General features: G+C 37.8%; 1 gene segment (V, D, J or C); it reads right to left on the bottom strand.

Moving 5' to 3' along the window:
- Window positions 1-3,006: 3,006 nt before the first annotated feature.
- On the bottom strand, window positions 3,007-17,771 carry LOC130844618 (T cell receptor alpha variable 22-like). The segment is given in 3 exon segments: window positions 3,007-3,155; window positions 17,091-17,498; window positions 17,708-17,771. Coding segments are annotated over 3 exon segments (609 nt in total).
- Window positions 17,772-25,465: the final 7,694 nt, after the last annotated feature.

A 25,465-nucleotide genomic window follows, 5' to 3' on the forward strand; every position in this document is an offset into this window, starting at 1 on the left:
GGATGAATTAATATAAAAGAATCAAAGGCAAATAGACAAGTAGAAAAGAAAGTATTTACAAACAAGTTCTCTAAAACAGTGCCAGTTCTTTGCTTTTAAGTCATTGAGTGGTGTTATTAATGACTGATGCATGGATGAGAATGCATGTTTAATTGAGACACGTACTCCTTTGTTCCATTTCACCTCTGGGTGCTGACAGGAAGCTGATGCCCTGGTTTGCAGTTATTTGTATCTGAGTAGAAGAGACCATGAATGCCCAAGCAGCCTAGGCAGTAGCATGATATCATGTATGTAAATTTATATATAATTGCATAATAATTATATATTATATGTACCAGGAAATTGATATTGATAAAATATCGTTAAAATACCGATGATAATCTGATACATCTGTTTTATATGCACTCTTTTTTTTTGATGCATAGCTCTGTGAAATTTTATAACAGGTATAGGTTTTGGTACCACCACTAAAATCATCATACAGAATTGTTCCACCTCGCTAAAGAAAACCACTTTCACACCCTCCCCACCCCTGCAACTCGTAATAACCCCTAGCAATGACTGATCTTTTCATCTCTATATTTTGTCCTTTTGAGAATGTTGCATACCTAGTCATACATTATGTATGCAATCATAATAATACAGTGTCATCACCCACAATATAGTCTTCTGAGACTGACTTTTTTTTCACTCAGCTTTGAGATCCATCTAGTCTATTGCATGTATCAATAGTCTGTTTCTTTTCATTGCTACAGACTGTTCCCAACTTGTGAGGAATCAGTGTAGGATTTTTGACTTTATGGTGATAAGAAAGCTAAATGCTTTCACTAGAAACCATACTTGAAGTTTGAACTTTGATCTTTTCCCATGCTAGCAGCATGCTGTATGATGTTCTCTGGTGATGCTGACCAGCAGCAGTGAGCTGAGCTCCCATTCAGCCCCCAGGAACATAAGGGTAAACAACTTGTACACTTACAACCATTCTGTTGTTCAGTTTTACTACAGTACTCAATAAATTGCATGAGATTGTCAACACTTTGTTATAAAATAGACTTTGCGTTAGATGAGTTTTCCCAACTGCACACTAATGTAAGTTTTGAACACTTTTAAGGTAGACTAGGCTAAGCTCTGATGCACAGTAAGTTAGATATGTTAAATGCATTTTCAACTTATGATATTTTCAACTTAAAATGGTTTATTAAGATAGAACCCTATTGGAAGTTGGGAAAGATCTATAAATAACATTTTGTTGTATGGATGTACTACGGCATATTTACCTATTCACTCAATGAAGAATATTTGGCTGGTTTCCAGTTTTTGGCCATCACATATATAGCTGCCAAGAATATTCATATACAGATTTTTGTGTGAACATAAGTTTCTCATTTCTCAAGCATAAATACCCAGGAGTATGATTGCTGAGTTGTAAGGTATGTGAATATTTGAGTTTACATGAAACTGTTGAACTGTTTTCCACAATGACTGTACCATTCACCCACCAGCAATGTATGAGTGATCCAATTTCTCTGCATCCTTGCCAGAATTTGGTATTGTCAGTACTTTTAATTTTAGCCATTATGGTAGATGTGGAGTGGTATCTCATTGTAGATTTGGTTTGCATTTCCCTGATGGTCTATGATGTTGAACATCTGTTTACTTGCTTATTCATATGCTTATTCCCCTACCTCATAGCTCTTCCGTGAAGCCTTTGTGTGAATCTACTGTCCATTTTTTCAGTTGGATTGTTTGTTTCCTTCCTGCTGTGCTTAGAGAGTTCATTGTATTCTAAGTACCAGTCCTTTGATGAAAATATATTGTGTATTTCCTGCCATTCTGTGGTTTGTCTTTTTCATTCTCTTAATAGTGTCTTTCACACAGCAAACATTTTTTATTTTGATGAAATATTTTTAATGGACTGTGCTTTTGGTATCATGACAAAAATCATTTTGTCTAACTCTAGGTTGTGAAGATAATTCTCTTTTTTTCTTTCTTTTTTTTTAAAGATTTATAGTTTTACATTTTACACTTGGTTGTATGGTCCAGTTTGAGATTCTCCTCAAATTTTTGTAAAAGCTGTGAGATTTAGGCCAAGTTTCAATTATTTGCCTGTGAATATTCAATTCTCCCCAAATCATTTGCTCATAAGACTATCTTTCCTCCATTGAATTGTCTTTGCTCCTTTGTCAAAAAATCAGTTTTCCCCACTTGTGTGCGATGACTTGTATACCCTTCCTCAATGGCACAAACTTGAAAATGATTTTTTTATTATCCTTATAACGTTGTAGCATCTGCAGTATGGTTTGCTTTTTCATTTCTTATATTTATAACTTGTGTTTTCTCCTTTTCCAACTTGATAATTCTACCTAGGAATATATCAATTTTATTGATCAATTTAACATAATGAACCATTTCATGGTTATTTCTGTCATTTTTATCAATTTGATATTTTTATTATTTTCTTGTTTCAGCTTACATTAGTTTTAATTTATTCTTCTTTTCCTATCTTTTTTTGTTGAAAGCTTAGATAATTGTTTGTTTTAACCTTTTTCTTTAGTACTATAAGTATTTTAAAAAAGACAAATTCCTTCTAGGTACTATTTAGGTTGCCTCTCACAATATTTATAAGTATGTGTTCTCACTACAAATTTTTTCAAAATATTTCCTAATAGCCAATGTAATTGCTTCTTTAAGCTATGGGTCATTTTAAAGTTTAATGCCTAAATTCCAAGTATTTGGGAGTTTCTAGAGACATCTTTTTGCTATTGATTTTCCAAATCAATTCCACTTTTGGTCAAAGAATAAATTCTGTATTATTTCAGTTTTCTTAAATGTATTAAGACTTTTTTATGGCCAAACAGAAATAGGTGGCTGAGTCTCCAGGCTGGGAAGCCATGATGTGCAGTGAGAGATGTTTGGCACTTTTACTGAAGGAAACTGTGAATCTTCCATATTCCTTTTTATTTATCACTGAGGCTATCAATAATGCAGGGCCTTTACCAGGGTACACTATTTCTGGGACCATAGGAAGTAGTCAAATGCACTGTTCTCATTAGTACAGTTCAGAATTGAAATCTCTCCTTCCTGAACTGTCAAAGACTGATGGCTCTGTTTCATCTGCTGCTGGTCATTTTCTTCTTTTTGTTGGTCACTCAACCCTACTTAAAGAGATTAAAAAGTCATTAGGTCTATAAATTTATATTTCCTTCTTAAAGTTTCCTTCTGCATGAATTTGTGTATCCCAATTTTCTCATTTCTCCTAAATAATGAAACATCCTAGGTTTTGTCCTCCACAGCTCACAGCCTAGTTGAAGCCAGAGAATCAAAAATGAGGCTCCCAGTATCTTGTCCATTATTCCTGGCACCAATGCTCAGTGACAGCTCACGTTCCTTCTCTGGTCTTCTCAGCCAGCTAGAACTCTAAGTTCACACCTGTTTTAATGCTTTCAATAGGTCCCACCCTTTCACAAGTGCTTTCACTTAAACCTATCTCTCTCAAAGGAAGTATTCCCCATATTATGCTAACTCAGAATTGCTGAAAATTACTTTCATTATGAAATTAATTTCATTGAGAAATGCTTCCTCACACATGGATAAAGAGCAGGTGAGAATTTCTCTCCCTCTATCCCCCTCTTCCTTCTCCTCACACCTCCTAGATGGTTAAAAATTATATATTAGGATGGCTTGATGAGTTAATAGGGATAACATTATTTACCTCAGGGAAGAGTGGGACTCCCATGAAGTCACAAGATTAGCTTATAGAGGGGCATTTCTTTTTTCTTTTTTTTAATAAATTTATTTATTTATTTATTTACTTATTTAATTTATTGGCTGCATTGGGTCTTCATTGCTGCACACGGGCTTTATCTAGTTGCTGTGAGCAGGGGCTACTCTTCATTGTGGTGCACGGGCTCCTCATTATACTGGCTTCTCTTGTTGCAGAGCACAGGCTCTAGGTGCATGGGCTTCTGTAGTTGTGGCACATGGGCTCAATAGTTGTGGCTCACGGGCTCTAGAGCACAGGCTCAATAGTTGTAGCACACAGGCTTAGATGCTCCATGGCATGTAGAATCTTCCCAGAGCAGGGCTTGAACCCGTGTCCCCTGCATTGGTAGGCAGACTCAACCACTGCTCCAACTAGGAAGTCTGGGGCATTTCTTTTTTATTACAAATACTAATTAAAGTCTATTGAGGATACACAAGGGGCATAAAATACCATTACAAGCTAAGGTCATGGATCAGAACAGAGAGAATGTCTAGTCTTTTTGCCCTCGTGGAACTTCATTTTTTTAACACAATCTTTCAGATATTTCCGCATTTTACGTGACCCTAAGAAATGACAGAGGATAATTAAATCAATTTCAATTTATATTCCTTCTAAAATATAAATAAGGCAAATGAAATATTTCTAAGAATATACATGCTGAAAATAAAGTGAGAAATACTTGAATTATCTTTTGTGGAGGAGGTCTGATCTCCAAATCAGTAAGAGAGGCTCAAGAAATTCTGCATAATTCAGAAGGTATCAAACCATGGCCATTCACTAATGCGACATTTTTGGTTCTCATCCTGAGTTGGAACTAACATTTAACATTTTCTTCACACTTTATCCTCCTAGGTAAAATACAAAAATATGAAAAATCAATTTGGCTTTTGATGTCAACACAGCAGCATATAGAGACAGAAACTGAGGATAAATTCCAAAGCAGCCCTAAAAAGAGTGGTGATCTGAATTACAAATAATAGAAGTTAAAAGTAATCTCAGATCCTATCAAAGAAAAACATCCTCACAGGCCAACAGGAGACAATGACAAGCATTTCCATTCCTCACTCTAATTCCATCTACTCTAGCGCTCGAAGGGGATTTTTTGTTTGTTGAATTTTTGATATGTTTTTATATTTATTTGTTCATTAATGCATATCTTCAATATATACTTACTAGTGCTACTAAGTGCCCACTTAATGGTCGATACTTGGATCTCATTGAGGGAACCGACATAGTCCCAATCTTCAGTCTACCGAGTCCCAATACTCAAGTACAGTCAGATAAAAGCTGCTAAAGAAAAATGTGTATCTGTATGATGTGACAAAGAAAATAGTAATGAACTCTGCTTCTGAGCCCAGTCAGAGAACAGTTCTGATGAGGACATGCTTGAACTGGGGCTTACACCACCACTAGATTTCCCAGTAAAGAATGGGGTAAGGGAACTGTAGGCACAGATTAACTCAGTGTGGTTGGAGGTTGAGCTGCGTCTGGATGAAAATATTATAAATTTACATTAGAGAAGCTAATGGGGACCTGATCTTGGAGGACAACATATATTATTCAAAGAAATGTTGATTTCCATACCATATTTTTCAAACTTCTAGACTGAATAGTACAGATACTATTTAGGTAGATGGATGGATAGGTAGACACACATACATACCCACATTCATACACACAAGATGGATAGATGCAAACAGAAGCAATGTAAGAAATAATAATTTAAAAGATTTTAAAGGATTTTTTTTTTCTGGCTGCTTGAAAAATATGTGTATATAGGACAAAAGTTAAACTTCTTTGAAGTAGCATTGCTCCTTTGTGGCTGTATGGAGAAGTTATTCTGAATGATTTGATACAGTTTCTTAAAAGTTCTTGTTCAGCAACCCCTGCATCAATCAGAACACTGAAATAAGTGGCTGAGTCTTCTTTTTGGGACAATGATTTCTTGCAACAGAAGGAGATTTTGCCCTTGTTGAGGTCCCCTATGAAACCTTTGCTGCTCCTTACTGAGGTGTGTCTCAGGTGGATCTAGAAGCCTTGTTTGGGATGCTGGACATAATAGGAGAAAACAGGGCTTCTGAAATATTCATGATAGGACCTGACCTGCTCGAGGGCCCCTTCAAATGCAGAAACTGGTTCTCAGGCTGAATCACTGCATGGGGCTGTTTTTCCTCCCATAATATCAGCATCAGAGCAAGGAGAGCCCTTGACACTAAAGAGAACATGTCTCTAAAGAGACTCTAAGTCAGACTTTTGTTCTACATCATTGCCAAAAGTTGATATAGTTGTCTTTCTATTTTTAGCCAACATACTGAGTGTCTAGAGAACTCATTAAAGTGTTCACTTGCATTTCCCTGGTCACCAATGATGTAGGACAGAGGTTTGCAAAATTTTTCCGAAAAGGGTAGAATAGTAAATATTTTTGTCTTTGCAGCCATTCAGTCTCTGTTGTGACTGCTCAACTCTGTCATCATGGCACGGAAGAAGCCACTGACAATACAAAAATCAATGAGCATGTATGTGCTCCTATAAAACACTTTACTTACAAAGTTAGGTCGCTGGATGAATTTGGTTTCTGGGTCATGTTTTATTGATTCCTGAGGTAGAATACCTTTGATGTGTTTACTGGTCATTCTTATGTCTTTTAAAAAGAGTCTGATCAAATATTTTGCCCATTAGTAAACCAGAAAACTTGTATTTTATAGAGTTTTTTGGTAAATATCATGTTCTTGATACAATGAACACTCTCATTGCCATGTGCACACAATCACCCTAAAATAGTTCATAACTGCTTTGACAAAATTAACTTTGGAACCAGGGACTTAGAAGCGTACAGAGCAGTAAGCGTCATTCTTCTGATGGGAATGAGTTGCAAAGAAAAGTTCATCTTCCCGTAATCATAAATGATGATTTTGTATGTTCTGATATCATATCAAGTAGTTTTGCTAACGTTGAGTTTCAAACAATTAGAGGCACCCTTGATGTTAGGTTTGTTGTGAGTGTAGAAGAAAAATAACTAAAAATATGCCAAGTCCTAATATCCCATAAGAAAATATGCACTGACCGCTGTCAGGATGAGCCCACTCCCCAATATACAAGATAAAAGGACAAAGCTGAAATTTGTTTCCACCTGTAAGAGAGAGTTATGCAAATCAGACAAATTCTTGCTAAGCGCAACAAATGGCTGATTTAGACTGGGTTTGGCGGAAACATGGAATTCATGAATTGGCAAAGTTTCAGAGGTACAATGTGTTGACATCATGTGTAGAAGCCTGGTCGCTATAGTGAAGCTGTTGCTGATTGGTTGGCACTTAGGGGCGTGTCCATAGGAGTGAGTCCACCTTGACTGGCTGACATTCAGAAGCCAGGGGTACACACTGATTTCTTATCTTGCAAAAGTGTGTTCACTGCGATGAGTTGATCAATTGAGCAGGTATAAAACTCGGCCTGTGGCTACTTGTTACCATGGTTATGGCAAAATCCATCTTTTCCTAAATTCTGTGGGAACAATTTTATTTTCAGTTCTCTACACAGTTACCATTTCCACACACATGCTCTTTTGTTCCTCATTGAGCCAAAGTTGCAGAAGAGACTTTGAAAGGTTGTCCAGCTCTTCCCTGTAGCTGACTTTTCTTGACAAAGTATTTTGGTTAGCGGAGATGTGATTTTTGGTTTGCACACTGATCAGCATGAGTTTATCTGCTTTTTGTCGCTGGATTATTTGTTGAATCTATCATTGAGACTGTGAAATATTTATGACCCCAACAGAACCGTGCAATAAACAAATAAACTAGAACTATTCTAAAGTGACACTTCGCAATCATGACCCAAGTTTTCCCAGACCTCATAAAGAAAACAAGTCCAAATGATTTTCTGAGTCTATTTTAAATAACTACATTACTTCTATCTATCTATCTATCTAGCCTCTATCTGTCCATTTTTCTTAAATTGTTTTAATTCCTTTGCACTGTTAATGTAGGGTCAACATGAATTATTAGTAATGTCAAAGATTCTTCTTGATTGGCCCAAATAAAATATAAGGTTATAGTAATACACATAACCCTTTGGTTTAAGGAACTTTCACTGGTTTGTTGTGCCTTCAAGATTTTGGCTATATTATTTACTCTGTTAACTTATACGAGGAAACATTTTTCAGTGAACACTTCAAGTTTTCTAATGAGTATAAATAGTGTCACTACCCTGAGGAGTGTTCCTTGAGAAAAGTTTTCACCCCTTTAGACACTTTGAAAGGAAAATCGTGTATATGAAATATTTGGTAGTCATGTCCTTGGAATGGCCTAATAGTACTATTAATTAATAAAACAATTTACCTTGGTTCTGAGTTGGCATGAAGAGACTGATTCCCACATTGGCAATACAACCCAGTAGCTGTAGGTACACCATCTCTGGGTATCACTTTGAGAAATAATTATTATTGTATACTACATATTTTTTAATGTAAGGATTTTTTTTTCACTTAGGTATTGCCTGAAGAGTATCATATTCGCACTGTTAGTATAATGTACCTTTGTATCATTTTCTAAATTGGCTGTGATAATATTATAGACTATTAAATGAAGTTCATTATTATCTCTAGTAAAGACTATAATTAGGACACTTACTATTAATAATAAGAGGAACTTGATAGACTACTCATAGTTATAATCTTAAATTAGAAAAAAAAAAGATATGACTAAACAAGAGTATGCAAGTGGAAATGAGGCTGAAGAAATCTCATCTTCCAGTGGTACTGAGCAGAAGCTATCTACTTTGTATAGCCATCTACAGCCATCTTGTCCTGAGGTTCTTGAGTTAGCAGTCAACTTCTGAGGACCATTTGCTTCTGCAAATTCTCTAGAGAGTCTCAGTTTATTATGCCTAATGGGTCTAACTTTCAAGTAGTGTGGGAATTCATTCTAGTTTTTCAAAGCATTGGGAATAAAGACAGAATAAAGAATTTTTAGAAAAGATTAAAACATTGCATAATTCCTATTCATAAATAACTGGTCTCATTAAACATGCCCTTATATTATTGGATTTAAATGAGAAGGTAAAAAAATGCCTTTTTTTTTTTTTTTTTGCCATTGTGAATGCTGTGATTTTCTACAGGGAATGTTGCAACCCATACAAAAAATAATCCTAACACTACTAGCAATATACATAAAACAGAGAGAGAAACAATTTTATAAAATCTATCTGGGCAGAGTGACTGATTTTTGGTTGTCAAATATGTAAGAGCACATGAAGACCCAAAATGTAGACTTCTATATGAGATAAAGTAGGAACAAGACCCTGAAGAAGAGGCTAGACTACTTACTCATGGAATGATAGTGCTTTAATTCTGGAATACCAATTATTATATAAAAGTTGTTTTATAGTCCAGGTGTTTTTTTGGCCTTTTAATTTTTTTATTATTTTAAATTGATTTTATTGGAGTATTAATGATTTACAATGTTGTGTTAGTTTTTGTTGTAAAGCAAAGTGAATCAGTTATACATATTCATGATCCACTCTTTTTTAGGTTCTTTTCCCATGTAGGACATTACAGAGTACTGAGTAGAATTCCCTGTACTATACAGTAGGTTCTTATTAGTTGTCTATTTTGTATGTAGTAGTGTGTATATATGTCAATTCCAATCTCCCAATCTATCCCTCCCCACCCTGCTTTCCCCCTTGATAACCATAAGTTTGTTTTTTACATCTGTGTCTCTATTTCTCTTCTGTAAGTAAGTCCATTTCTACTTTTTTTTTTAGATTCTGCATATAAGTGATATCATATGTTATTTGTCTTTGTCTGACTTACGTCACTCAGTATGAGTCTCTAGGTCCATCCATGGTGCTGCAAATGACATTATTTTGTTCTTTTTGATGTCTGAGTAATATTCCATTGTATATATGTATCCCATCTTTTTTTCCCCCACATATCTCCTGTTATTTGGATTTCCTAATAAATGTAATCTCTCTTCCCCAAAGCAATTCTAAAGTCTGCTATATGAAAATAATTTAGAGGACTAATCCTAGTTTATCACCTAATTATATAATCAGCTAGTTGTTCTAAAAATACAAATGCTTAAGAATAAAGACGCAAATGTAGAGAACAGACTTGAGGACACAGGGTGGGGTGGCGGGGAGGTGGCGGGAAGGGGAAGCTGGGACGAACTGAGAGAGTAGCATTGACATATATACACTACCAAATAGAAAACAGATAGCTAGTAGGAGGCTGCTGCATAACACAGGGAGATCAACTCAATGACTGGTGATGACTCAGAGGGGTGGGATGGGGAGAGTGGGAAGGAGTCACAGAAGGGAGGGGATATGGAGATAGATGTATAAATCCAGCTGATTCCCTTTGTTGTACAGCAGAAACTGGCACAACAGTTTAAAGCAATTATACTCCAATAAAGAGCTAAAAAAAAACAGAAAACTAAATCAAAAGCCTGTAATAAAATTTTACAGCTTTGAAGATGTTAGTTTTTTAATACACTTATTTATTTATTTATTTATTGGCTTCATTGGGTCTTCATTGCTGTGCTCAGGTTTTCTCTAGTTGCAGTGAGTGGGGGCTAATCTTCATTGCGGTGCACAGGCTTCTCATTGCGGTGGTTTCTCTGCTTGTGGAGCATGGGCTCTAGGCACACGGGCTTCAGTAGTTGCAGCACGCAGGCTCAGTAGTTGTGGCTCCTAGGCTCTAGAGTGCAGACTTTTCAGTTGGTGCAACACAAACCCCTTTCATTTCCAGTTCTTATTAACTTTGAAGGATTATCACAGACTTTCTTATTTTAATATTCTCCTAGTCTTCTTTTCCAATAGAAACTTATTCATAAAAATCTATTTGAGGATGAAGGAGGTGTGGGCTTTCACCTTATCTAACAGAGGGCTGCTGGCTCATAATCCCACTCAGTTCCAGGTTGACCAGTTTGGAATGAGGAATTAAGCTGCCTGCTAGGTGGGATAAACTAACTGGGTGGTCCTCCAAAGCCCTTGAAATAAGTAGTTGCACAACAAGGGCAGAAGGGATAGTCAATTGTCACTGTGAAAAGCACTTACATTGGGTATATAGATCATCATTCTTTGCAGCCCAGACCACTCAATGTTAACAGAGCTTCTCTAAGATTCACAAGCTCTTCGTGCACTTCCTCTTTCAAGCATTGTTTCTCTTCATCTCTGCTTCATTCCAAGGAAACAAATGGCACTGAGGCCAGGGCAGTCAGGGATTCGTTCCATACCTTCTCCTCTACTAGGCACTGCCCATCACATATTTGGGACCCTGACATAAAGTCATAAGTTATGAGAGGAGATCATAGATACAAAGTTAACATTCAGGTTGCTCCAAATACTTTTGATGAGGGTTGAAGTACAGAAAGTGAATTTTAAATTATAAACCTCTACAGATTTGAGACATATGCACACTCTGTCTCTTCCTTCACATACATCAGTATCGCAGATGTCCCTCAGCTGCTGATGTCATTAGGGTCACAACAGCATTTCTGCTGAAATTTCATCTGAGGGAGAATAAAACAATCTACAGCCTCTGGATGATGAATATGATTCTGGAAAATTAGTGAATGAGAGAAGCTCTATCAGGGGTCAAAGAGTAGCAGGTCTGAAGGAAAGTTTGGGGAGGCAACTCTGGGCCAGGAAGGAAACCTGTGTTTGTGAGTACAAAATGTCCTTCATCACTAAACGAGCAGAGAAGTGTGAGGATTCAGGTGAGTAGTTCTGGGGGCAAGGGGAGGGAGGGATGTGTGTAGCAGTGGCTAGAAAAAGACCAGGGTTGGTCAAATAGGCAAAGAAAATTCAACGACAAGTGCTAACGTTGCCGAATTTGACTTGAATAATAGCAAAAGCAGTAAAACCTGCAGGACTGTTTCAAGGAATAAAAGTTACAGTGACAGTGTTAGACATTGTTGGTACATTGTTCAGATTCTCTCAGAAATCTCATTTCTGCTCATCCCTCAACTTCTATGTGCTTAGCTGCTAGCAGATTAGATAACAACTGACTTTTGTGGGTATCTCAAGACCAGCTTTCTTTTTTCTAAGTGGGACACTTTAGTAGGATTTATGCTCTAGAGCTCCCCACAAAATCAGGCAGACAGAACGTCAGAAATATCTCAAATCTGCCCCTTGTTTGGCCTTTTCGCCTTCCCTATTCAGGTGCAGGAATCTTTATCTCAAGGTCTGAGTCTGGGGAATAGGGCCTAAGGCAGTGAGTATTTAAATAGTTTGTTCATTATTTTCATTGATAAAAGAACAGTAGTAGTTCTCATAATTATGATATCTTCAATAGACATGATTGTATTAGACATTGTAAAAATCAACACTGTTGAAGTTTTCTGTTAAAGAATCAGAACATAGAAGATATGATCCTTAACATTCATTTATTTTTGGATAATAGCTGTAAGCACAACTAGTGTTTGACTTAAGAAAAGATACGGTATTCCTGTTTTTCATTATTAATACTCTTAGAATACATCATTGTTTCATAATGGTGGTACATGATGTAATTATATTTGTGATAATAACATCAATGGGAGGCTGTAAGTTCCAGAATGATGATATGAATAGATTCACGGATACTCTCCTGACAAAAGAATCATAACTGGTGAAAATTATTTTTAAAAATGCAAGCCTCTAGACATAGTCCTAAGGTTATACAGCAATTAAAAAAGGGTATACAGAGGAACATTTATTCAGGAAATCTACTGAGTCCCCATGATCAAAGAAAGAATCTGTGACAATGGAGCTATGACCCAATCCCCACCCTCCAGCTGAGGATGGTGAAAGCACTACTCTGGTTGAATGCAACCAAGAACACAGGGCTCCCTCACTCCCCAGTTCTCAGTATAGGGCTACTACATCTCTCAGAGTAGGGCTGACTGCCAACATTTCTCACCTTCCCCAGGTTTGTGTTACAGAAACTCTACTGGAGCAAGAGAAGCTGAGAGGTCTATGGCTACTTCTAACCTTACTTGTAGGGCAGAAACTCTCCCTCAGGTATGGTAGGCTGGGAATACTGGGCCCTATTGCTCTCATCCCAGCTCACTCATAGAGTGGTGGTTCCATGCAGGGAAAGGCAAGCCATAGAAATCAGAGACTATTGCCCCTACTCAACACACTGATCATAAAGCAGGGATGTCACTCTGAGACAAGCAGGCCACTGTCCCCGTTACAGGTCCAGAGCAGTGGCGCAGACGTTGTTGCCAGGACAGAAGCAGCTGTAAATACAGAGAGCTCTCCCTTTGGGAAGACTTTGTTTGGAACAGAACATTGGGAAGCTCAAGTTTAAGGGTGTTTTGAAAACAACAGAGATTCTGATGGTAAGCAATCAATGAGAGCAGTTAAATCATAAACAACTACCTAAAATGTTAACACAAAGAATAAGAAAGGAGATAGCTAGGAAGAGTCCTCCTTGTTCAGACAACCTCAAAGTTAAGCTTCAGAGACTATCTCTGCGGACAGGCTTGAATTTAATTGAGTAAGACCTTGGAACAACTTATACCCTCATGGCATTGTTGAAAACAAAAGCACAATCAGCCAGCAACTAGTGGAGTCTATTGGCTAGGTGTGATACAAACAGAGGCAAATAGTTTAGCATAGCAATGAGAGAGAAAGACTGCCAAGGAGCCTTGCTAAAATGCTTATCACACCAGAATGTCTGAGCACTGCCTCTTTTGAGGAAAAACATCATAGCTGCATACTGTGAGGAAAATGGACTTACTGAATTAGTCAAGTCACTAAACAAATAAATAAGCAAACAACAGCAAGTACCAGAGGGAATAGAAAATGGATATCCAGAGTTGTTGTAATGGATATGGTAGCCCAAATAATGGCCCCCAAATTTATCCAGATCCTGGTGTCTGGAATCTAAAAATGTAACTGTAAAAGAAAGGGATAAAGTCCTGGACACATACAATCTTCCAAAATTGAATGTGAAAGAAAAAGAAAATCTGAATAGACCAATTATTAGTGGTAAAATTGAATCAACAATTAAAAAATTCCCCCAAAACAGAAATTCAGGTCCATAGGGCTTCAAAGTGGAATTTGACCAAACATTTAAAGAAAAATTAGTACCCATCCTTCACAAATTATTCCAAAAACTTGATGATGAGGGAATAATCCTAGTATCATTCTCTGAGAACTACAATACCAGACACTAAACACAGAAAAGGGTACTACAAAAAAGAAAATTACAGGTCAATATTCCTGATGAACACAGATGCAAAAACCTCAACAAAATATTAGCAAATTCCAGTCAACAATACATGAAAGAATTGTACATAATGAACAGGTGGGATTTATTTCAGGTGTGCAAGGATGGTTCAGTATCCATAAATCAATGTGATACACCACATTAACTGAACAAAAGATAAAAACAATGTAATTATCTCAATAGATGCAGAAAAAGCATTTGACAAAATTCAATATCCAACCATGATAAAAACTTTAAACGTATGGTATAAAGGGAACATACCTGAGAATAATATGACAAATCCACAGCTAACATCATATTAAATGGTAAAAAGCTGAATATTTTTCAGTAAGATTAGAAACAAGACAAGGATGCAAGTCTCACCACTTCTATTTCGCATAGTACTAGAAGTCCTAGCCACAGCAATCAGACAGGAAAAAGAAATAAAAGGCATCCAAGTTGGAAAGGAAGAGGTAAACTGTCCCTAACTTCAGATGGCATAGTACTCTATATAGAAAAGACACAACCAAAAAACTAATAAAACCAATAATGAATTCAGTAAAGTTTCAGGATACAAGATTAATATACAGAAATCTTGCATTTCTATATACTAATAATAATTATCAGAAAGAACTGAAAAAACAAATCAATTTGCAGTTGAATCAAAAGAATAAATATAACCAAGGAGGTGAAAGACCTGTACTCTGAAAACTGTAAGACACTGATGAAAGAAATTTAAGACAATACTAATAAATGGAAAGATAACCTTTGTTCATGTACTAGAAGAATTAACATTGTTAAAATGTTCATACTACCCAAAGCAATGTACAGATTCAATGCAATCCCTCACAAAACACCCATGGCATTTTTCAGAGAACTATAACAAATAATTCTAAAATTTGTATGGAACCACAAAAGACCACAAATATCCAAGCCATCTTGAGAAAAATGAACAAAGTTGGAGGTTTCATGTGCCATGATATCAAAATATGCTACAAAGGTATGGTAATCAAACTGCACTATACTGACACAGAAACAGACTTATAGACCAATGGAACAGAATGGAGAGTCCAGAAATAAACCCATGCACCTATGGTCAATCAATTTGTGACAAAGGAAGCAAGAATAAGCATGGGGAAAAGACAGTTTCTTCAATATGTGGTGTTGAGCACACTGGACAACTACATGTAAAAGAATGAAACTAGAACATTTTCTCACAAAGTATACAAACATAAATTCAAAATGCATTAAAGTCTTAAATGAAGGATGTGAAGTCTTGAAACTCCTAAAGAAAATATAGGCAGCACACTCATTGACATTTGTATTTACAATAGTTTATTTTTTTTGGATCTGTCTCCTCTAGCCAGGGTAACAAAAGCAAAAAGAAATGGGACCTAATCAAACTAAAATCTATTGCACAGTGAAGAAACCATCAACAAAACAGAAAGGCAACCTACTGAATGGGAGAAGATATTTGCAATAAGGGGTTAATATCCAAAATACATAAAGAAATCATACAAATCAATATGAAAAACACAATCTGATTAAAAAATGGGCAGAGGACCTGAATAGGCATTTTTCCAAAGAAATACGGGTGGCCAACAAGCACACAAAAAGAAGCTCAACATCTGTAATCATTAGGAAGAAAGCAAATCTATACCAAAATGAGGTATCGCCTCATATCTATCAGAACAGCTGTCATCAAAAGACAAGAAATCAAAAATGTGGTGAGGATGCAGTGATAAAGGAACCCTAGTGCACTGTTAGTGAGTTGGAAATTGGTGCAGCTACTATGGAAAATAGTATGAAGATTCTTCAAAAAATTAGAAATATACCTACCATATGGTCCAGCAGTTCCGCTTCTGGGTATTTACCCAAAGAAAACAAAAACTCTTTCCAAAATATACATGCACCCCACTGTTCATAGCAGCTTTATTTTCAATAGACAAGATATGGAACCAACCTAAGCGTTCATTCTTAGATGAATGGATAGAGAAAGTATCTATCCATCTATAATGGAATAGTAATCAACCATAAAAAAAGAATGAAATCTTGTCTTATGGGACAACATGGATACACATGGGAGATATTATACTTAGTGAAATAAGTCAGACAGAAAGACAAATACTGTGTGTTTTCACTTATATATGAGATCTAAAAAGCAAAACAAAGGAATAAATAGAACAGAACAAAAACAGAATCATAGACACATGGAACAAACAGTAGATTGCCAGGTATTTCTCCAAGAAAGAAGAGTTTATTTGAGATCAGCAAAAGACTGCAGTTTGGGGTCTGCACCTATGATGAGCCATGTGCAAGTCCCCACAGGGCAAGGGAAGGAAAATGCCTTTACAGGAAGGAAAAGGAAGCTGGGAGGGCTGTAGTAAACAGAGGCCATGGCTTTGCATTGCCTGATTCCTTCCCAGGAAAGAAGAGGCGTCTTTCTTCTTCCCTTTGAGCTCTGCTATCTTCACTGAGTCCCTCCTTGTCTCCCAACACTATTTAATTAACATTTCCGTTCATTAATTTTTTATACTCTATAGGAGAGAGGCAGAACGATATTTGACTCCAAAATACGAAGGAGCTGTGGTAGTCCGGTTCCAAGGACACCAGGTGGCCTTCAGAAGTTAGAAAAGGCAAGGAAATGGATTCTCCCTTAGAGCTCTAGAAGGAATCCACCCTGCCAAGATGTTGACTATAGACAGTTGAATGGATTTCAGATTTCTTTCATGTGGAAAAAATTTAAGTGACCCAGTTCATAGTAAACACTGCTTAAGACTTTTTTTTTTTTTTTATTCTTGTATACTTTGTTGCACTAGAAGGACGGGATGAGAGTATTTGCAACTATCTGTGGGGACACATCCTGGTGAGGCAGACCTGAACATTCTTGAGACACCAAACTAATCAGGATAATATCTTTATTGAAGTGATTTTTCTTTTAATTCCTTTCACTTTTTACCATTTTTGTGTCCAGCATATTGTCTTTAAATATATGTTATAATACTGTCCTGTTATAAGCTACTCTGCTAGTCCAATTTGAAGTTTCTAGTGCAGAAGGAGACACAGATTGAGAAGGAAAGACAAAGACCAAAGTCCCAAATCTTTAGGGCCAAAAAGTGTATGTGGTTAAAACTGTACCAATGTAGGTAAGGAATACTGAGCATTGTAAACACAGTGTGGCGGCCTGAGAGCGTGACCGTGGCTGGAGGAGGGGCTGAGCCCGGCTGAGGGTTTGTGCACAGGCTGCAGCTGCCTGGGGAGCACCGTGCTGCACAGCACAGAAGTAAGTGGCTGAGTCTGTGGTCTGGGAAGAGGAAATGTACAGTGAGCTGTGGCGGTCTTTAGGGACTGTCGTGGCATTTAATCTTCCACTCTGCTTTGTCCCTGAAGCAATGGAAATCAGGTGGATGAGGCGGCCCCCAGGGATCTGACGATACCACTGCACACTCTGCATGGAGATGGAAAAATTACACCGCAGCGTGGAGCTGGCTCCCTCCTGGAGACTCAGGGCGGGGGGACTCTGCTCCACATCCGCCCCTCGCACACCTGATGAGAAACAGGGAAACAGTCACAGGTGAGGGTCACTGTAACTCACTGTAACGCCTACAAAACCCTGAAAGTGTCCCCCCCAACCCCCATAGAGGTCAAGAAGGATAGAAAGTCTGCAGGACTTGTCAGTTCCTGCCCCTCCCGCCCCCAACAATTCAGCAGCTGCTCAATCCTTCCGATTCCCCTGTGGGGCAGCCCCAACTCACAGCAAACCTGGGCAAACAGAAGCCCCAGCACACTGCCCGCTAGCCTCTTCATGATGCTGCCTCTTCTTGCTGGGACATTTTCACTGTAAGATACTTAACTAAACCCCGGGTCGGTGATGTCATGACTTGTTCTGGAAAGCTTCCTGCTCCTGCAACCAATCAGCTCCCCCAGCAAACCCTGCCCAAGCCCACACCTTGTGACAGGAAGCCCCACCCTCCTGCCTCAACCAACTCAGAATGGGCTGCAGAGGGGTGAAGTGACAGTGGGAAGAAGAAAGGTCGTTATTTTAAGACTTGAGGGACAATTCTCTGAGAACATTTCAGAGTAGGCAGACTGATTTGGAATTTGGGGGGATTTGACGGAAGAGAAAACAAAAATTAATGATGTAGCCCCATCTTTCCTCTCAGAAGGCACAGATGCAGGAGGTTCTTGCATAAGGAACTGCTGTTTCCAGAAGTGCTGAGGATCCATGTTTCTGCTTCTCTCATGCACGCGCATGTGGTTCTGCAGGTGCTCATGAGTCAGCCCAGGATCAGCAGTTTCTCCTATCGGATGGAACAGTGTGCAGCATTCAACAGTTTTACATTTAAGGTGTACATATTTACTCTAGACTCAGCCTGCATAGAGAGTGAGATTATTTACTTTAGCCACTAGATGGACATTGAAACTAGAATTGTAAATAGTTTTATTAAAACATCTATAATTTAAAAATAAATTTAAAAAAAATTTTAAATACATTTTTAAAACTGTTGACTACTATTATTTGTATTCTGCTTTTTAATTTTAGTAGGTTATTTTAAAAGGAAAATAAGTGTTTTTGAAACCATATGAAAATAATTTTAGTTTGTGCTGTTATCTCAGACTCTATAAATAATACTAATTCTCTATAAATGGATTTGGAGGTAAAAGGGATGCAAAATGAGGACCTGCATATTTTCATGGAAGTACAAGTGAATTGATCTGCAGACATTAAAGTTCAGATGGACAGTTCAACAATGTTCTAAATATTTACTAAACACACCACGAGAAATAGTGTAGAAAATTAAAGATGATTAGGAATCAATGAGCAGTTTGGGGTACATAGTGGGTATTAGAGAAATTGAATTAGAAGAGAGAAAAGAGGAGAGAGGCAGCTTGGATGGGTCACTCAGAACCACTCAGAACCTCTCAGAACCCCCGGATTCCACTTGGAACTTTGCCACGACAATGTGTTTAACCTAGAATGCCTGATATAGGAGACCGCTGGATAAAGAAAGCCTTTTTTTCCTTTATACTATATTGTCTGGACATACTGGAAGAGATAAGGAAGTGCACTATCTGTAGGAATTGTTGCATCTCAGCTTCAGGGGCCCCTTCACAGCCAATGATGTGACCCAGCCAGGCTGGGTCACTGACTGGGCTCCAGTTCTTCCTGCAACATGGATGCTGAATCCGTGAGACCAGGACAGACCTACCTATAATGAGACGGTGTCTCTATTCAGATTCCAGCCAGAACAATGCTTCTTCTATAGAGGCAGAAGCATGGAATATAATGTTACTTACTTCCTGTGAAGAGCATTCCCAGCAGGAGAAGGGTGGCTGAGAACAGGGCTGTGCAGGGAGGAAGCTGAGAGCCATATTCTGGAAGATCTTCCCTGAGGAACAGGAAGAAATGTGCCAGGGTACGCTGAGTCCTTGTAACTGGGAAAACCTGAGAGTCTAGACATCCGTATTTAGAGAAGTTGCAGCGACTATTAGTAAGATATGCTTTCTGGACAATGACTGCTCCTGGTGTTGAGTCTGTTCGGAATGTGCACCTCAGGGAGCTGTGGGGCAAAGAAGCTCATAGGAGTGAAGCAGAACTTTAATTATTAGAGGCGACATTTCCAGTTTCTGCAACAGCACCCTCTGGAGGTCAACAATAGAAACAAATCCAGCCATGAGGCTTTTGTGCCCCATTTCCCTTCTGCTTTTATCTAGGTTTGAAGTTCTTCACATTCTAATCTGATAACAGTGCTTTCAGGGGTTTCATATTAAGAGGCTCTTTTAGTATTATGAATTTCATAGCATTATGTACTCCTATGAATTAAATCACCCCTACTTTATGAATGAGAAAACCGAAGCATGGAAGAATGGATGTAATTTGTTCAGGATCACAATAAGTGACAACTGGAATTTGTCCCATTGGTGTGACTCAAGAATCTGTGTTATTAACAGCTGATAATCTTCTATGGCCATTAGAGAGATATTATCCTCTCTTATTAGAAGGGAAACCAAGTCCTGTTGAAGTTTAATAATTTGTCCAAGGACACATGAGGATTAGAACCTAATTCTTCTAGGTTCCAAGCCCAGTTTCTTACCTACTGTGTTATTTGTGATACATTATGACTCCTTGAAAATAGATGTAATTTCAGCAAGACACACACCCAGAGCAAAGTTCAGAAAAGAATAGAAACTAATTAAAATCCTCAGGGAACCCAAACACAGATGTGATGAACAGTCAAAAAAGTATCAGAGAACCCGCAAAGGGTAGTCCGGAGAGGTACATGGCAGATCAGAAATGATCAGTGTCCTGAAAGAGAAGGGAAGAGGAGTTTCAAGAAGGCAGGGAGGTCCAACAGAGGAATTGCTGAAGAAATACCTATCCAATGAGGTGGTGACTGAAAGGTGTCTATAGATTTTTTTTTTTTTTAGTACATAACTAAGTTTGGGGAGAAATGACATTTTTTTCATATAAATTTATTTATTTATTTATCAGCTGTGTAGGGTCTTTATTGCTGCACACAGGCTTTTTCTCTAGTTGCAGTGAGCAGGGGCTACTCTTCATTGTGGTGTGTGGGCCTCTCATTGTGGTGGCTTCTCTTGTTGCAGAGCATGGGCTCTAAGCACGTGGGCTTCAGTAGTTGTGGCACATGGGCCTAGGTGCTCCATGGTATGTGGTATCTTCCTGGGGCCCGGATCGAACCCATGTCCCCTGCATTGGCAGGCAGATTCTTAACCACTGTGCCACCTAGGAAGTCCCTCTATTGATTTTTAACAGCTCAAAAATCATGATTCGAGTCTTCCAGTGGAAGCTCAACTATAGTAGAGATGAGACAAGCATAAGAAAATTGTGAATACAGAAATCTCTTTCCAGGGGCTGAACTGTAAATGGGAAGAAAGAGACATGGTGTTAACTAGACAAGGATGTTGAAGTGGTAATAGTAGGGGTTTTAAAGATTGGAATATATTTACATATTTTGGAAAGGATCTACAAGCAACAGATCAAATATCTGAAGAGAGAGGCAGGATGGAATATGGACCACAGTTACTTCCAATGTTTTTAGAATGAAGGAGGAAAGAATTGGTACGGATTTCAGTATTAATTCATGGTGTGAAGGCAAAAAGTTGAAACATCCATTAATTTTTTTTTTTTTATTGGCTGCTTTGGGTCTTCGTTGCTGCACAAGGGCTTTCTCTAGTTGCGGCGAGCAGGGGTTACTCTACATTGTGGTGCACAAGCTCCTTTATTATAGCGGCTTCTCTTGCTGTGGAGCACGGGCCCTAGGTGCGTGGGCTTCGATAGTTGTGGCACATGGGCTCAATAGTTGTGGCTCACGGGCTCTAGAGCACAGGCTTGATAGCTGTGGCGCACGGGCTTAGTTGCTCCATGGCATGTGGAAATTTCCCAGAGCAGGGCTCAAACCCGTGTCCCCTGCATTGGCAGGCGGATTCTTTACCACTGCGCCACCTAGGAAGTCCGAAACATCTATTAATTTTTAATAGAATCTTTTTTGTTCTTATGAATAGAAATTAAGTTCCACCCAAGACAGTGAATAGAGGAGGTTCTGGGTTAGGATGTCTGAGGAGTGTGAGAAGTTTTGAAATAGTCACTGTAGGAATTGACAGGAGAGATGATTCCAGAGAAAAAGAATACTTTCCTGGCAACACTGTGGGTCTAGTTAGCACTGAAGGTGACAACAGATTTCAGTGATACCAGCCTGCCCATCTGAGTGATTTTCCTGAACTCTGCTTATCAAATACACATTATAAGAAGACAGATACTGATTCATGACTGGGAATTAATAGGATCACTGATATGACCCAGAATTGGGGCAAGAAACAATGATAACCTCATTAATCATGACCAAAGACTGATTAAAGAAGGGCCGTGGAGTTTAGACATTGTAAATAAGGAAATAAAAGATAGGAAGCCTCTGAGAAATCAGGTGACAATAGAGGAATCAGGGCACTAAATGGTCATATAGAATCAAAAGACAGTAACTGAGGCACTAAATGGTCATATAGAATCAAAAGAAGTAACTGAGTGTAGGAATCTGAGGATGCAATGTTTAGACACAATGTAAGATTTCAGAGGTGGAGCAGCATCTACCTGGAGAATTATCATCACATCTTTCTAGGGTGTGGCCATGGAAGTTAACGGCTGAAAGGGATTCTAATTAAAAGTCTTCAAAGTTGATGAGTTCAGGCTTCTCTCTGAATTGTCCATGGGGACATTTAAGTCATGTGGTAGTTTAGGATACAGTAGAATCTTCTGTGTTACATCTTCAATATATAAAGGAGAGTGTCTGGTGTTTATAAAGATGAGAGTGAGAAAAGGAATAAGGAAAAGTAGGGGTGAAAGGCAAAGCCTCAAAGGAGCAAAGACAAAGGTCTGGATTTCTGGGGAGTGCTGAAGAGAATGCTGTTCGCATCTCTAAATCCAAGGTGTTTTAGATGCGGGAGAGTAAGGAGCAACCACAAGAGAAAGAACTGTCTTACAAGTAGTCTGGTTTTAATAGTTAAGGCACGTGGGAGAAATTTTCACAGGGGCTAATGAGTGTGTTTCCAGTAGAATGGGAATTTAGGAGCCAAAGGAGAAAGAGTTTTGTGGAAGGATAAGAGGCAGTTAGGTCAGTGTAACGAATAAAAGAGGATCAAGCTCTTGGTTGAATCATTCCTCTCTGGAAGGGGTCAATCACGGGTAGAGCTGCATATGCTTCCAAAGGTCCTAGCACAGAGGAGGGTGGCGGCCACAATCAGATCAGCTCGTGTTCAAGTTTCTCAGCAGATGTCATAGATCAGTAAATGCTGGCTATCCAGATGGATACAGCTCCCATATATTTACATTATATTACATTACTAGAAGCCCCAGAGAAAAACATTTCTACCTGACATTCAGAGCGCACAGCTGGTGGTAAATCCCTGAGGTCCCGCTCTCTGCACTCACTGCTTATAAATAATTGCCTGGGTCTCTGCAATGAAAGCTGTAATGTGCTGGAAGACTTTGGAAATTTTACTTAGGTTGACTGCGAATCTTCTTTCTTCATTTCCTATCTATTGATAATTTAAGTATCTGACTTCTTCTTTCTTTCTGAACATCATCCCTCTCTTCTCTTGCTTCCTTATTTAATATAGAGTCTAAAGATATTCATTCCAAAGTTCTTTCATAAATGCTCCTCTCTTTCTTCCATGACACCAGCCTGCCAAATAAACTCCCTTATCTGCTGTTACAGCAACCTGGAACCATGCACTAGATTCTGGGATAATGTTAATTATCACAAAGATGTTGGCTAAGAAATCTTATTGACTGCATACCGTGCCACAGGGTTTCAGGAGCCCTTTAATGTTTAAGGCTGTGGCAGATACTGTTCATTGCTTACAAATAGATTTATTTCTTCATCCTTATTAACAGAATCCTGATGTTCCTTTTGTTAGCAATGTTCCTAGAGAAAAACACAAGCCTTCTCTAGACATTCACAGCTCAGACTCAGCTTGAACTCTGTTCTGATCAATAAGGTGTAAGCATTCTGAGCAATTTATCATCCTTCCCTGTTCACTAGACTTTTCTACTTTTCCTAATAATGCAAATGTCAACAGATTGGTACCTTGATACTATATATCAAAGGTCAAAAGTCATTCATTTGCATCCCAGATAGATGAAAAAGACCACTAACCCATTTCTCATCTATGGTCTTTTAACAGAAGGCCAGAGTTTACCCAGGGTCTGAAGTCACGCTTGTTTCACAAATATGTTCTTACTTACATATTTCAAGAACAGAAAAGGAAAAGTAGAATGAAAACACCTGAAATTTTAGTTTGAGTTCATTGTCACCTTATAATTAATTGAAGGCCTTTGTATCATTTTAGTTTTTATTAGAGGATAATATCCATATAAGAAAATGTAATATATTAATGGGTATAGCTTGATAAATCTTCACAAAGTCAACACCCTTATAACCAGCATCCAGAAGAAGAAATAGAACATCACCAACATTTACAAGCTCCCTTATGACATTGTCCCATGCATGACATTATTCTGAATTCTACCAGTGTAAATAAGTTATGTCTGCTTAGGTACCTTATAGGAATGATATAGTTATTGACCGATTGAATATCTTCTTTTGCTAAATGCCTACTTAAGACTTTTGTCTTTTCCATCAGTTTGCTTGTTTCTTGTTGATTTGAATGAGATATTTTTAAATCAAATGAGCCCTTTGATAATATCATAACATAAAATATTTGATCACTAATAATATTTGATAATCCATTATTTTTGATAATTGGTGATACTAACTTTGATCATATAATAATAATGCAAATATCTTCACTAGCTATCCTTTAATAGATTCTCTAGCTATCCTTTTAACTCTTGAAATAATTTTAACAGCAATTTTAATATAGACTAGTTTTTTTTTATTGAACTATAGTTGATTTGCAATGTTATGTCAATCTCTGCTGTACAGCAAAGCGACTCAATAAAAGAATGAATATATAAATACAGGCCAGTTTTGATGCTTGGACATATTTGTGTCCTGTTAAGAAATGTGTATCTAACATAAAGTAATGACAAAGTTCTGGATTTTTTCTACAAGCTTTATACGTTATTCTTATGTTTAATGTGCAGTCTATCTGACTGCTATTTATATATGATCTAAAAGGCCATGACACATTTTTCCACAGGAAAGATTATTGAATGTCACTGATTGAAAAGAAAATCCTTCATCCTTGGCACATAATGCGAATGTTTTCCAACTTTTATTGTAATACCTTTTCAGTATTAATTTTATCACAAAATTTTATTTTGTCACCCATCTCCATCTGCTCATATCATGCTCCTTCATTTCAGTTTTTCCTCTACTTTTAGATTTCTTTCTTTATGTTTTACAGTCATCATGTGTTTATTACATTGATGATGCAGTTTTCTAAACTTTTGTTCTAATGACTAAAATGAATTATTTTCCAGAAGTTTTCTCCCCCTTTGTGCTCAGGATATATTCTTTTTCATGTGCTGTATTGTGTATACACTTGTTATTAGTTTCTTACAACATTCTAATGTCTTATCTACTTCAGGTGGCAAGTTAATTTGAAAGTCACTTAGTATGTTGCCTATTTCCTGCAATTGTCCTGTAACAAATCACTTCTAACCTTAGATTCGGTCTCTCAGATGTGCTTAACAGGTAGAATTTGTGAAACATTGGAATCCTCAGAGTGCACTGCTAACAATCTCTTCCTGATTCAATTTATATGAGTTGTAGGAAGTAAAAGTCAAAAGACAAAATGTGCCAATGGGACTCTGAGTTAGTTAATTGACCCCTGTTATTTTTCTTCTGAGATCATCTACTAAAGCAAATCTCTACTGGTAGAACTAGTGGTAGAACTAATGACAGTCCTGTTAAAAGCTACTCATTAACTCTGTAATTGATGAAGACAAATTTAGGAGAATGTTTCAAGGCAAGACACATTGAGTGCAAGGACACCGCATAATTTTTTTTTTGATTGATAGAGGATTATTTCTG

Source organism: Hippopotamus amphibius, chromosome 2 (assembly GCF_030028045.1).
Source record: "Hippopotamus amphibius kiboko isolate mHipAmp2 chromosome 2, mHipAmp2.hap2, whole genome shotgun sequence".
Classification (NCBI taxonomy): domain Eukaryota; kingdom Metazoa; phylum Chordata; class Mammalia; order Artiodactyla; family Hippopotamidae; genus Hippopotamus; species Hippopotamus amphibius.